Source organism: Amblyomma mixtum, chromosome 10 (genome assembly GCF_055824585.1).
Source record: "Amblyomma mixtum isolate Tamu chromosome 10, ASM5582458v1, whole genome shotgun sequence".
Classification (NCBI taxonomy): Eukaryota; Metazoa; Arthropoda; class Arachnida; order Ixodida; family Ixodidae; genus Amblyomma; species Amblyomma mixtum.
This window is the reverse complement of record NC_143021.1, coordinates 67,261,099-67,275,262: the sequence shown is the minus strand read 5'-3', so window position 1 is coordinate 67,275,262 and position 14,164 is coordinate 67,261,099. Positions and strand designations below refer to the sequence as shown.

The following is a 14,164-nucleotide window of genomic DNA, read 5'->3' as shown; positions in this document are numbered from 1 at the left end:
GGCACACCAAGAGGATAAACGATTTTCTACTCATACAGAATGATTGGTTTGGTTTATTGGGGTTTAACGTCCCAAAGCGACTAAGGCTATGAGAGACGCCGTAGTGAAGGGCTCCGGAAATTTCCACCACCTGGGGTTCTTTTAACGTGCACTGACATCGCACAGCACACGGGCGCCTCTGTAATTTCGCCTTCATCGAAATTCGGCCGCCGCAGCCGGGATCGAACCCGCGTCTTTCGGGTCAGCAGCCGAGCGCCGTAACCACTGAGCCACCGCTGCGGGGCTCATACAGAATGAAGTCCACAAATAACTTATGCGTGTTAAAAATACAAGGAAAACGGGAAAAGTACAATGCAAAAACGAAGGCATGCCAAGAATTAATATGAGTTTCAGTACATAAAAATGAATCTACAAAGAACTTATTTGCGCTCAAACGGTAAGATTGGCAAAGGTTTCCTTCGAGGACCCCACAGATGTCAAGCTACTCAAGTCATAACAGCGCAAACACGGACTGGACGTAGACAGACAAGCGCCGACTAGCAGCCCAAGTTTTTGGTTCTTCTTTCACGCCGTAATGTACGTACCGTTCCTTCAATAAATTTGGTTGATAGTCGGCGCTTGTCTGTCTACGTCCAGTCTGTGATTGCGCTGTTCACTCACGATGAATACTTACCAAGTAGCCCAAATTCCAGCTCTACTTACCCTACTGAAACGTTCCAGTTCAATGAGCCTGCATCTTACATTTCAAACTGCGATGAGAGAAGGCGCTGTCCGCTGCGTTGATTTGCTTGGGTACTGTTCTTGTACTGGTTACCGAGAAGCGTGATCTGGCGCTCACTTCTTTGTTTGCAGTAATTAGACTGTGGAATGTTAGCAATAGCAGCAGTTCTACGTAAGTACATGGTCTGTTCTGAAAGTAGTAGGACTCATTTTTTTAAACAAAATTTATTCAAGAGAATAGTACAAACGATTACAATTTTTCAAGGTAGCACCCTTCCGCACCTACACGCTGCTGCTAATGAGTTTTACAGTTTTCGTACGCCTCCAGGAACGCCTGGACCGGAATGCTGTTTAGCTCCCTCGTCACGGCCTGTTGAACCACCTCTACCGATCCGTGATGCTTCCCCTCGAGGGTCGATTTTATTCTCGGGAATAAAAAAAAGTCTGGCAGGGCCAAGTCGAGGCTGTAGGGGTGCTGAGACACCGTTGCCGCCTTGTGCTGGACAAAAAATCTGGGTCCTCATTCAGATGACGAAGAAGATCCTACCGTTTGGCCTTTTCCTCCTCTGGCAACACTCCCGGCACCAACTGCGCGCACGCTTTCCTCATGGATAAGTTTTCTGTCACGATCCCAAAAACTTGGGTTTGAGGAATGGTAAAGTCATCAGCAATCATTCAGATACTCATTCTACGATCACTGTTAAGTAAATGTTTCCCTCGCTACACATTTTCGTTGGTCTTGCTGGTCGAAGGGCGTCTGAAGCGGTCGTCTTCCTCCACTCTTTCTTTACCTTCTCGGAAAAGCTTGTGCCTATCGAAAACACCTGATCTACCCATGGAAGCGTCACCGTAGGCCTCCTTAATCATGTTGTGAGTCTCTTTGCCCGTTTTACCAAGATTTACTCAAAATTTGATCGCGTATCGCTGATCCAGTAAACGCTCGACGATTCTGCGTGACGAGACGTTTCGACAGGGGTTCACAGTACAAGCGACCTCCTCTCTTTAACGGCCGAGACCCGACTGCCGATTTTCCCCAGCATTCCCAATATCCCCCTTCAACGATCCTGCACGCGCAGTCCACCTCTCGTCCGCCCGTTGGCCCAGGAAAAAGCCAGTCCTACTACTTTCAGAACAGACCATGTATTCCTGCTCTAATAAGGAGGCATAACTGCTTTATATCCTGGGAGCATTTGTTTTGGGGCTAGCTGGCACTTGATTAAGGACGGGTTAGTTCATAGCTCGACGAGCAGCACAGCCGAGACCTTGCTACAGAAAGTGAAAAGGCAGAAATAGAATAAAAAATTAAAAAATAATCAGGCGAGACCGGCGTTTTGTAGATATGTAATAAAACAGTAATTACTCATCAGCATCACACCCAAAAGCAGCCATACGGCTACAATCTAGCCATACGGCTAGATTTCACGTAATTTGAAAAATGTTGGAAAAAGACTCGGAGTGGATGTTGTTTTTTCTGCCCCCAGTAAGTTATCAAGCTTGTGCATGCGTGTCAACAATCCAGGTAAAACTATCCCCGTTTGCCCGAAGAATCATGAGTGCAAATTCGTGAAGTGTCAAAAAATGTCGTGTATTCTATTCCTCTCACTTGTAATAGGTTTTATATTGGTCAGACAGGACAGTGCTTAAATGATAGGCTTAGGCAGCACCGCAACAATGTTGATAATAAAGAGTCCCGTAACCTCAGCGTGCACTGCCGTGAGTGCGAGTGCACCCCACAGTTTGAATCTTGCAGAGTTGTGGATAGGAACAGAGATAAGCTGTGCCATGAAATAATCGAGGCTCCGAACATCAAGACGTATGGTGACACATGTGTAAGCGCTCCATCAGTGTCTTTATCTCAAAAAGAACTTCGCTTCCTGAATCGCACATCTTAGCTTGTGTTGGCGTGCAGAATCCCAGTGCATGAATGAGCTCTTTGCTTTGTTTTCTTTTTGGTGCCTGAATGTATTTATACGTGCAGCGTGCCAAATAAATGTCAGTTGTTAGTTCAGCGCTGTGTCGTCCGTTTCTTTCTCTGCTCTCTTCTTTGGCTTTTGGCCTTGCGCTGCTTCAAATCAAACAATAATCTACACTATTCTGAAGTCAAGACGCGAAGATGCGTCTCCTTCCGCCCTAGAATTGAGAAACGTGGACGCGAAGGCAGCGTATTGCTGACGTTGACCTTCGTCCACTGCCGGCATTCTGGAACGTCGTCCCCTTCCATCGACTCAGAAGGGAAGCACAGCAGCTATAGGACGTCACTCAGAAGAGAGACTGATTTCTCAGTCGGCAGAAACATGGAAATACCTTGGCTTTCGGCCTGTTTCCCTGGACGGGAATTGTCCCTTCTACAAGTCGACATATCTGGTTGCCTGTTAATTGCGTTCAAATTTTTTTTCAGTCTGATTTGCCGGCCCATCAAGCTTGTTTCTTTTTTATGTAGCGTCACGTGCTGCGCAAGCGTTGGGATAACCAAGCTGGTCTTGGCTACGGGGTGGCAACCTGCGTGAGTGACGACGTGTCTAGCTTGTCTTCGGTAGCGAAAGGGTTAAAGAAGCATCGACCAGCAGTGGAACAAAATATCACAAAACCTGAGCGGCCCAACAGAACAGCGGTGGGGGCGTTTGTGTGAGACACGTTCAACACGGCAAAATCAACCCAGGTCGCGGTGTTACCGAGTACGAAGGCTCTCGCCGGCTGGCTGCCGCGTCGTTTTTTTTTTTCTGCAAAAAAGAGAGAGAGAGAGAGAGAGCTCTGCGCTTACGGTGCTCCCTGTCATTCGAAGGGCGCAGGCGAACCAGGCCCGAGTTCGAAAGATGCAAAAATGCGGCGCAACCGCCGCGAGGACCATTAAAGAACACCAACTGGACACAACTTCCCTAGCTTCTTCCGGGAATGCGTCCCGCAAGACGTATCTCCCTGATATAGGACCGAGCGAATGCCGCGGAATGAAGCGCAGAAAGCAAGAGCGGCCACTGGAATCTGCCCGGAGCTTCGCCCCGTGGCGCGCATTCCTTGAGGAAACATTGCACAATCCTTCACGCCTTCCGCCGGGACGCGTTACGCAGGGAGGCCCTGCGGCGGCAGCGAAAATAAGAGCACTGTGCACGTGAGCTCTGGAGGGCAGTTTGGGTGCGGCGAGGCGGTACAAACAAAGGTCATTAACCTTGTGTAAAGCGTTGCAGGCCATAGGTTTTTTTTTTTTTTTTTTCCCCACGCAGCGTCTGCTCACTAGAGCCGAGCATTCTTGGGGGCTTTTTGTTAGGCAATGCATATCGCGTGGGCATGTGCTGGAAGATGGCTCGCGAAGGGTAAAACGCAGCGGCAAGTTTCGCCTGCATGTTTCAAGCAAAAGAAGGAAGAAAGGAAGCACGCACTTGGAATTCACGGCGTCAACAGAGCTGCTCTTTGCATAAGTCATTTGAAGCGTGTTGGGCGCATCACACAGGGGCCTTGTCTTGACGCTGACGCGAACAAGGTTTTACAGAGAGAAAGCCTCACGATGGCGTGCCAGCCTCGCGTAACAGCAGCACGAATAATGCGTACGGATTTTGCTTTGCCCACTGAAATCTCTGCTAACGTCTTTCTAAACTGGCTCGCAAGTAGGCTCTTCGAGGAAAAGGATCCTAGGCCCGTGAAGGACTCGTGGAGCGCTTAGCAGTCAGTTGTTCGCTGCATGTCTTAAGACCTATGTCGCCTGTTCACCTTTGTTTATGACAGGTTGCATAGTTACTGTTTAGCATCGACGCAAATATAGTAGTATCAGGAATGTACTCGTGTACCTTTTGCAAGCCGCTGATGCAACCCCAAGGAGGCGACACATGAAAACCATGGTTTATGACAAAAGAAAATGAAGCGGTCCACCTCTTTTCGACGTTCTGCTAGGTATGATTTTTAAAAGCGCTTGATACCACAAGGGTTTTGTTTTTAAGATTGGGCGAACACCTGTGCTAAGTATTACGTGCGTGTACCTGTTGGCACATGGCAGTATTTTTAAGAGCACGTTGCGTAGGATTAATGGCGCCTATTCATCCGAAACAGACTCATCCCATGCTGAACTCTGAACGACCAGTGCTGAAAGAGGACGTGTTAAGAACGCTGGTCATCTGGCCAAAGGATATGAATCTGCAAATTAGTCTTTATCACAAGACTACTCCTGATGCATGCGCTTTACGTTCTTTTATAGCGCTAGTGATGCGCCGTTAAGTCTTGACAGCATCGACTAGCGTCCCACTGTGAACTCCGTCCTCTACCCAGGGGCGAACGCTAGGTGCCCCTGAAATGTTTGCCAACCGTGGTTCATCCAGCGAGTTCCCACCATTTCACTCCAGCAAGGTCTGCCGCATCCGCGAGAAGAGGCCATCATTGCGGTGATGTAACGCCAGCCCCCAAGCGGTATGGGTCAGGTGCAAAAATGAGGTTCACTAAGTAGCCGCGACGACCACTTTTCGATGGGGTCGAGAGAAGAACAAATACATGTGCTGAGATTTCGGTGCACAGGAGAGACGCCCAGGCATGCGATTGTTTTTAGAGCTCTACGCTGCTACGTTGATCACAGCCTGTGGTTTATGCTTGGAAAGTTTGACTTGGTGTATTTCGGGACTGCGTACTCTTGTGCTCAAGGGAATCTAAGCCTCTGGGGTGACAACAGTTGATGACAGAAGGTGCGGACGATTGGAGATTCCAATGAGTCCATCTCCCACAGAGTTTGAAATAAGAGAGTAATCGTTAATTAGCATCCGGCCAAACACAGCTATACGGCTACGAAAGAAAGCTACTCACCTTTCGCAGAAGCTAGCTGCAGAAAAATAGGTCGGGGATCGATCCCGGGGCGACCACCTGTCAGTGGCAGTCGCTATGCCAGCTAAACTAAAACCTGGACGACTAGCAGATGGCAGGTCGATGCAAAGTATGAACAGTGTTTATCTAATGCTGGACCACGTTTCTATCTCAGGAACAGGGCCGATTTTTCTTGATGTGAAATAAATTCACAGTTATCGACCCGTCACAGAGATTCTCTCGGCGTGTGCCTGTCGGTCGGTGCACATGGCTCTACGTCAGCATTGGGCCTGTGACCAGCAGGTTCGCTTTAGGGCGAGTCCCGAATTACCTTTTTTTTTTCAAACTTCAACAGCGCTAACTTTTCAGACGAATACACAGATCGACATGACAGTTATTGAGACGCATTTTCGCTTAACATATAAGAAAGACGGCAGTGAGCGCTTGCGCATCGACGACTGACCACAGAAGGAAAGGTCAAGAAAAAAGAAGAGGGGGGGGGGGGGGGGGGGGGGCAGTAGCCCTATGTAGACCAAGGCAGTAGCCCTATGTAAATCCTTGGAGCTCCAGAGCCTCTCAAGAGCCATTGTGGACTGTCGAGTGAACACCTTGTCCGTGTTCTTCGCAGTGAAAACTCACAAACCCGATGCACCCTTCAAAACCATAAAGCTTTGTTGGGGGCTAGTTTGTTGTGCAACTAAGACTGGTGTCTCGTGTTGTTCCTTTGAGTGTGTTGTTCCCTCGTCTAGAACCTAGCGCTCCCCAGTCTCAGTACCCTTCAGGACGATTGTTAGCGTGGAAGGGACCTGGCAGCAACATATTAGTAGGTTCGTGCTTTAAATATTCTGGTTCTTTCAGATCCCCTTGCCACCAAGAATTCATTGGATGTAGCCAGTTTGTTGAAAGGAGAGCAGATTGGATATGCATTTCTATAGATGTTGAAGGTCTATTTTACTCTATACCATATACGACCTGTTTATTGCCGTCAGACAGCGCACTGAAACAAACGGTACTATCGCCCTCCGAAATACGGCCAGCTTAACTTTATGTCACTTTTAGAATTTTATATCAACGCTACTTTTATCCATTTTGACAACCGGCGCTACCTACAGCGCCAGGGCATTTGCATCGGGTCATGTGTCGCTCCAGTTTTGTGTAACATTTTTCCTGCATCATTCGACAACTCTTTGGCTTCACTAATTGACGGAGGCAATGTCCTGAAGATTTTTAGTTATGTAGACAATTTTTAGTAATTTTAAAGAAAAGTGACCAAGGCCGGTATGTGAAAATTGCGATGAATATTTTAGAACAGTTTGGACAACATGGAAAAGGGCTCTCTTTTACGTACAAGTTACCTGTGCTGAACCGCCTCCAGTTTCTAGACCTGAACATCATGCTCGGAGAAAAGTGTGTATGCTGGTGCTACCGCTTGACAGCCAAGAAAGATTTTTTACCTTTTGATTAGGCCCAATCAACAACTGTTAAGAGGGCTATTGCGACCCTTTCTCTAGAATCCGCACTGGTCAAGTCATGCCCTCACATGATGCGAGAGAGCTTTCGGGGCGAGGTAGCCAGACTGCGAAAAGCAGGGTTCCCTGGCCACGCGTTGACAGCTGTCACCGAGGCACACCTACAGAAATTCAAGGGAAGGCAAAAGAAGACACCCAGAACAGAAAGACCCGGGAACGCCAAACCAGCGGTTATGCCATACATCCAGAAGGCGTCCCATAACCTAAAAAGGGTGGGCAACAAGTACGGCGTTCCGATGGTGTTCTCTGCGCCTTCTAAACTGGCCAAGATGTGCCCTAAAGTCAGCAGTACTAGTAGAGTGTACTAGAGTAGTGGCCCTGCAACATCCGGCTGTGGAAAAAATTGTCGATGGTTACGTTACTGTTTAATGCGAAATTTGAGCGCAGCTCATCAGCTGTTTCAGCTTTTCAATAGATTGAGGCGAAGAATTCGAGCAAGACATGTATGTACAATTACAGAAAACTTGTTATTTTTCACACATATTCCTTCTTCAAGAAACACTCCACTAACAGTTCTTGATTGTCATGAAGGAAGCTTTGTGGACGGAGAAATCGATGGATATATGCTCGACTTGCTGCATCAGTGTCTGGTTCTCAAAGACGAGGTCTGCGCAAGTATTTCGCGAGGTTATCACAGCTGTGGGAGCCGTTACGAGCGAGAGGAATGGGATGTTCTACCGCATAAGTGGTAAGAAATTCCCGCTTGTATTTACATCTACATTAAAGTCCCACCCACCCTGCCACCCTGGCAGGTGGCAGCGTTTCTGGCAGAACGTTGTCAATGCGAAAGCATACAGCGCACATCTGTCACTACCGCCACGTAGCCTTCCCTCTGGTTCAGGTGTCCATCGAGATGTGTGACACAGATACTGCGCATTTCCTTTCCTCAAAAAAATACCGAAGACACTTTGGAAATTCTAAAGTGCGCTTGGCGACAGCCTTGTTGTCAACCCACTGCCGCTTCCCCGAACCGCTTGGCGCGGTATCACTGGGCTGCTTCGGAGTCATGTGTCTCACTCACGCGACTGCAACGAGACGTCTGGCGAAGGAGCGGCGGTGTAGCTGCCACCGCCGACGTGCGCGCGGTCGTTCTACCGCTACTGTGTGACGTCACGGTTGCTATGCACGGCTGCGCCCCCCACTGGCGCGCCGGTTGCTAAGGATGGGAGGAGGTTGCGCTTTTACTTTCTCCTTTCCAAGCTCCCGCTCCATTGCTTTCGCAGCTTAAAGGGTGTCCACTGCTGGTTACAACGGGCGACGGCGACGGTGTCGACGACGCTGCGAAACGCAGAAACGGGCGCCAAAGAGCTGAGTTCTAAAAACACTCTAAGCCCTTTGTCCGGTGTGCCACGGGCGTGGTCTATGAGAACCCCCTTTCTTGTGGCAAAGTGTACGTTGGCCAGACTGGGCGTTGTGTTAACGAACATGCCAGGGAGCATGAACGAACCTTGGGGAACGCATCAGACTCATGCATGAATCTACCCGCCCATTGCCGTTCTTGAAAGGATCTAAACGATCACATGTGTGAGCCACGGCTTGACAAGATCAAAATTCTGACCAGAAGCAAAGATAGATTAGCTCAGTAAATATCCGAAGCCTTTTTTATCAAGGCGAGAGACGACGTGTGTGTCACACCACCTCTGTCTCCCTGCATACCGGCGAATTCACATTGCTTAAAAATAGAGGACGAAATGCAGTCTGCTCGAGTTAATCTACTATGCTTTATTTGCTTTCATGTTTGAAAAGGGAAGAACAAAGAAAAAAGAGCGACCTCACATTACTCTTCCCCCCGCACCCTCCCTTCTTCTTGATCTTTCCTTCTGTGGTCTGTCGTAGATGCGCATGCGCTCACGGTCGTCTTTTCTTGTATGTTCTACGAAAAACGTGTTCAGTAAACATAGTTGGAGTCAGCGCCCGTCCTGTCATGTCTATCTGTGTATTCGTCTGAAAATATAGCGCTGTTTAAAGTTGAAAAGATAATGCATCACCAACTAGCCCCGCAACGTGTTTTACTGCCGAATTGCCGAGCGTTTTTTTGTGTGTGTTTTCCATGTCAGTGCCTGTTGGCTCGCAGGTCGGTACTGCGGGACGGGGCGCATCCCGGAAATGCTGCTGAGCACGGGCTACCGGATGCTCATCGTCTACCGCACATCGAGCAACCAGAACGGACACGTTGGTTTCCGGGCTTACTACGAAGGTAAGCATTGTGGCGAAGCCACTGTCGGAAGCAAAAAGGTGCCAGAAGATAATGCACCAGGGTACAAACGTCTGCGGTAAGCAAACGGCGAGCGGAATGCAATTAACAAATCTGCCGTAAACTTTGCCCATGTGCGCACTACAGTGAGGCATTAGCGCGTGTTCTGGCGTATGTGCATTTTTCTTCCGTCTCAGGGGGGTCTAGCAGTGTGTGAGACGGTAAGGAATTAGCTTACTTTTTCCTAATGTTTGCCTTTGATCAGATCACATGGCCAGACTCCCAACTACTGCTTCAAAGGTTTATGACACGAAAAGCAATTACGCACAGGGACGCCGGAACAGGGGGGGGGGGGGGGGGGGGGCTCCCCAAGTATTCGCATGAGGGGGCTCAGCCCCTACCCCACCTGAATTCTTGCCTTGTTTGCATTTTTTTGCTGTAACCTTAGTTACGACCTCCGCATTCCCATGACGTCCCAGTAGGAAACCACGCGTTGAAGACACTCCCAAGTCTCTGGAACAGGCATGAATTAAAGTGCTAGCCCTCATTTTGGTGTTCATAGAACGGGAGTTTTAACAATAAAAACACTCTGGCGCAGGTACCACGCCGAGCGCCACTTGCTTGCTAGTTTCATTCTGCGCTGAAATGCAGAAGTAGAATTACCGAGCCAAGCATATCTCATGGCCTTCAAACCCTTTATTTTCAATCCAAGTTTCCGGCACCAACTCCGTCCTTTCTTCAGGAGTGACTGAGATTCGCAGCATGCGGAGTCCCAATCACCGTCGTCTTTGTGAGTCGGATGTGTCATCGCTCAGCGTGGCGCACGAAAAGGGCCTCTGTCGTCGCGAAGTGGCTGGTGGGCTGTACGGCTGTTCACTGTTCAGGCTAGGGGTGCGGAGGGGTGACGGGAGGAAGTTGGGTCCACCGGAGAGAAAGAACAAAACTTGCAGGAGGCGGCAGAATGCATCGTGGATTTCGCAAGAAACAGTGGCATGAAATGCTCACTGGAGAAGTCGGAATTTATCCGAATACACTCAAGAAGATTTAAGCCTGAAAAGATAACGCTAATATTGAACGGACAACCAATAAGGGAAACGGACAAACTCAGGGTCCTAGGAATGTGGCTCCAAAACTACGGGAAAAGAGACCACTCGATTAAAAGATTAACCAAAACAACGAACCAAATATGCGGAATGATCCGCAGGATAACGAATAAAAGAAACGAGCTAAAGGAGGCCGACGCAATCAGGGTAGTCACTGCCTTGGTGATCCCACGATTGACGCACAGCTTGCTGTACCACAAACTAAACCGAGAGGAAATTCATCAAATTGACGCCCAAATTAGGAAATCATATAAGAACGCGCTAGGACTTCCCCCAGAGCGTCCACGCAAAAGCTCGTAGAACTAGGAGTATTCAACACCTATAACGAACACAGCGAAGCGGCCACACTCTTTCAGAAAGTCAGGCTAGCACAATCCAAGGTGGGAAGGCACCTACTAACGAAACTTGGCCACCGAGACGCAATAAGAGAGACCGAGAGTTCGACTGACATACCACAAAAGATTAGGGAAACGTTCGTGGTCAGCCCTATACCAAAAAACATGAGCACCCTGCACAACACAGGGAGAAGAGAGGCTAGGGCAAGAGCTCTAGGCCGAAGTCTGGCAAAGAAATCAAACGTCCTCTACGTAGATGCTTCCACGTGCAGAGGCAGAAAAGCGGCGGTCTGTAGCCGTCGTTAACAAGCGGGGAAAAGAAATATCCAGCATGTAAATTAGGACTGGGGATGTAGACACGGCGGAGGAGGTGGCAATAGCTTTAGCCATCACGGAAGCAAACAGAAGCAGCAAGAGCTACACAATAGTAACAGACTCACAGGCTGCATGCAGACGCTTCCTAAGCAAGCAGGCCGGTACCCTCCTCAGGGAGGCGACAAAACTCAAAAACAAGCACTGATCAATTCGCGCTACAAGGAACATACACACGGAAACACAAACGGACGAAGCGCATAAAAGCGCATTGTTAAAAACAAGCACAATGCGGTATGGGCACCTGGGCACGGAGGAGGGGAGGGAAGCCTTAAAGTCGACGGGCTAGTTCGAGGTTACACAAACCGAGCGAGCGACGACAAGGGGGAAACGAACACTACTCCGACAGCTACGGAGAGCTCACCATGTTTTGGAAGTTAGGACGCCGTAAATACCGCTTCCCCACAAGACACTCACAAGACATCAGGAAACTACATGGAGACGGCTACAAACAAACTCATACCTAAGTCGCTGCATATACAGTAAGATTTGGCCTACGCAATACACTCCAGAATGCGCGTGGTGCGGAGAGATAGCCACCCTCTACCACTCCACATGGGGCTCTCGGGCGAGCGCAATAGAGCTCAAAATTACAAACCCGTCAGTTGAGCAGTGGGAGGAGCTTCTGTCCAGCTCCGACCCGCAAGATCAGCTTGCGCTGGTTGAACGGGCCGAGGAGGCAGCAAGAACCAATGGAATCCTGTACCTAGGAACACCACCTGCTGCTGAAGACCGCAACCCCTAAACCCCGTCCCATTTTGCGGAATAAAGTTTTATACTACTACTACTACTGGCGCGACAGTGCGGGTCAGTCTAATTTGTTCAGCAGAAACTTCTAAGAAAGTTTATTATGTGCAGAGTTCCTGTATGAGGTAGCCCAATCCTATAGTTCTGGTAGTATGGAACCAGCTTTTGTTAAGGTTGGTTTTAACAATTGGAAAAAAGCTATCGAGAAGTTCGAGTCACATGAAATGAGCAAATTTCACTTGGCCTCCGTGAGCCGAAATTTGTCATGCCAGGCAGGCATTCCTGTTTTGCGTCTCCTTTCGCAGCAATACAACAAACAGCGGGAGGAGGCTACGGCAGCACTTCGTGTCATAGCTAGCTCTGTGCGCTACCTCTGCCGCTCAGGTCAAGCTCTTCGGGGACGAAGTAAATGTGATGGTAATTTGCTCGATTTGCTCGACGAGAGATCGGATGATGTCCCGGTCCGTAAGACTTGGATGACTAAGAGCGGTGACATGCAGAATGAGCTTATAGAGATTATGGCCCATAGTGTGCAAGGAGAAATTGTAGAGGACGTGAAGTCTAGTCAATTTTTTGGTATCATTGCTGATGGAACAACCGATGTAAATGGTGACCAGCAGTTCACCTTTTGCGTGCGGTGGGTGCAGAGTGATAATCTCGAAGTTTGGGAAGAGCATCTCAGCCTGTATAATGCGCTTGACAGTAGATCTGAGACCTTGTACTCGGCCATCAAGGACATGATTTTGCGCCTCGGCCTAGACTTTCACTGTGTACGTGGCCACTGCTTTGATGGGGCGGTGAATATGTCCGGTCGTTTTCCAGGTGTGCAAAAAAAGACTTAGTGACTCTGAGCCACGGTCATTGTATGTCCATTGCAGTAATCACTGTTTAGATCTGGTACTGCAAGATGTTAGCAGAGTTGCGACATAATTGGAGACGCTCTTAGCACTGATAAGGACGTTTCCAACGCAGTCCTCGACTCGAAGAAGCAAAACGTGCTTATGCTAACATAGTACTTCCTACAGTACGCGAGTCAAAAGTGGAGAGTGGATCAAGGCCAAATAACTTACTGCCGCTTTGCCCGACGCGATAGACTGTTAGAGTCAAGTCGATGCAAAGATTCGTTGACAATCACGCCAGAGTCCAAGAGACACTCAAGGAGCTCTTGCAGACACCAGGTTCAGTGACGGAAAGCAACAAAGCTATTTTTCGAGGTTACGATCGGCTTTGGCAGAAATTTGAAACCTTGTTAGGTATCCACATTTCCGTAGCCTTCTTTGGGCCTTCTGAAGAACTAGCAAGGTCTCTCTAGAGCTCAACATATTGCGCCGCAGGTGCAAAAAAGGCAGCAGAGGCTCTCTGCGAGGCGATCTCCCAGTTTCGCTCTGAAACTGCGTTTGAGCTGTGGCAGCACACGAGCACAGCAGCAGCGCGCCTAGGCTTGAAGGAACCTCGTATGCCAAGGCCGACAAAACCTCCTGCGAGGCATGAGACAAGGACAAGGAGTATTTCGCTGCTGCCGACCGAATCATAAGTGAAACAAAACAGCGTTTTGAGCAGCCGGGCATGGAACAGCTTGTAAAACTAGAAGACGTCTTAACCAGCGCCGGAGGAGCTATAGCCGGTATACAACAGATGAACTAGAGGCAGCTTTGGGAGTGCATGCCGTTGATTTTGACTTGTGCAGACTCTCGGCGCAATTTATGCTATTACCAGCTCTTCTACACGGTGCTGATTCTACCACAACTCTGGGCATTTTGGAGAGCCTGCAAAGGCAACCGAAAAAAATGCGCGAGTTGATGGATCAGGACGTGAGGTATGTTCAGCTTCTGTTTTCTACAGCAGCGTCTGTCGCTTCTGGGGAACGCTCTTTTAGTGCTGTGCGCAGAATAAAAATGTATTTGCGCAACCGAACGACTCAAAAGAGGTTACCGCCTCTTATGATTTTGCATTTACAAAAAGAAAGAACGGCGCTCCTAAGTATAGACGACGTCATCAGGGAGTTTGTGAGCAGAACAGCGGAGCGAGCAGCAACCTTTGGTCCCGCCAGGGGGTACGGATCCGCTATCCGCCGCCTCATCCTGATCTAAATCAACTAGAGGCAGTGTATTGGCGAAGATTTCAGACAGGAACATTCCCAAACCTGCATATCCTTAGCAAGATTTACCCGACGCAATATCGGGACACTTGCCCGTGGTGTGGCAGCAAACCATCGTTGTACCACATCACGTGGGAATGCAGTAAAAACGACAGCTTTCGCAAAGACCCGAGTGCAGAACAGTGGGAGAGCCGGCTCTCCAGCGGCGATCTGGGTTGCCAACAAGGTCTGATCCAGCACGCCCAACGAGCAGCGAAGCTCAGCGGAGCCCTGGAATAGGGGCACCGACC

At 49.1% G+C, this 14,164-nt stretch overlaps 1 protein-coding gene across 1 annotated transcript in view; it reads left to right on the top strand.

The window, feature by feature from the left end:
• Positions 1-14,164, top strand: part of LOC149326019 (protein tolkin-like) — a 416,319-nt gene that overhangs the window by 274,960 nt on the left and 127,195 nt on the right. The window contains exon 7 of the mRNA XM_089563963.1: positions 9,100-9,222. Within this exon, the coding sequence (XP_089420089.1) occupies positions 9,100-9,222 (123 nt within the window). The remainder of the gene's footprint in view (positions 1-9,099; positions 9,223-14,164) is intronic.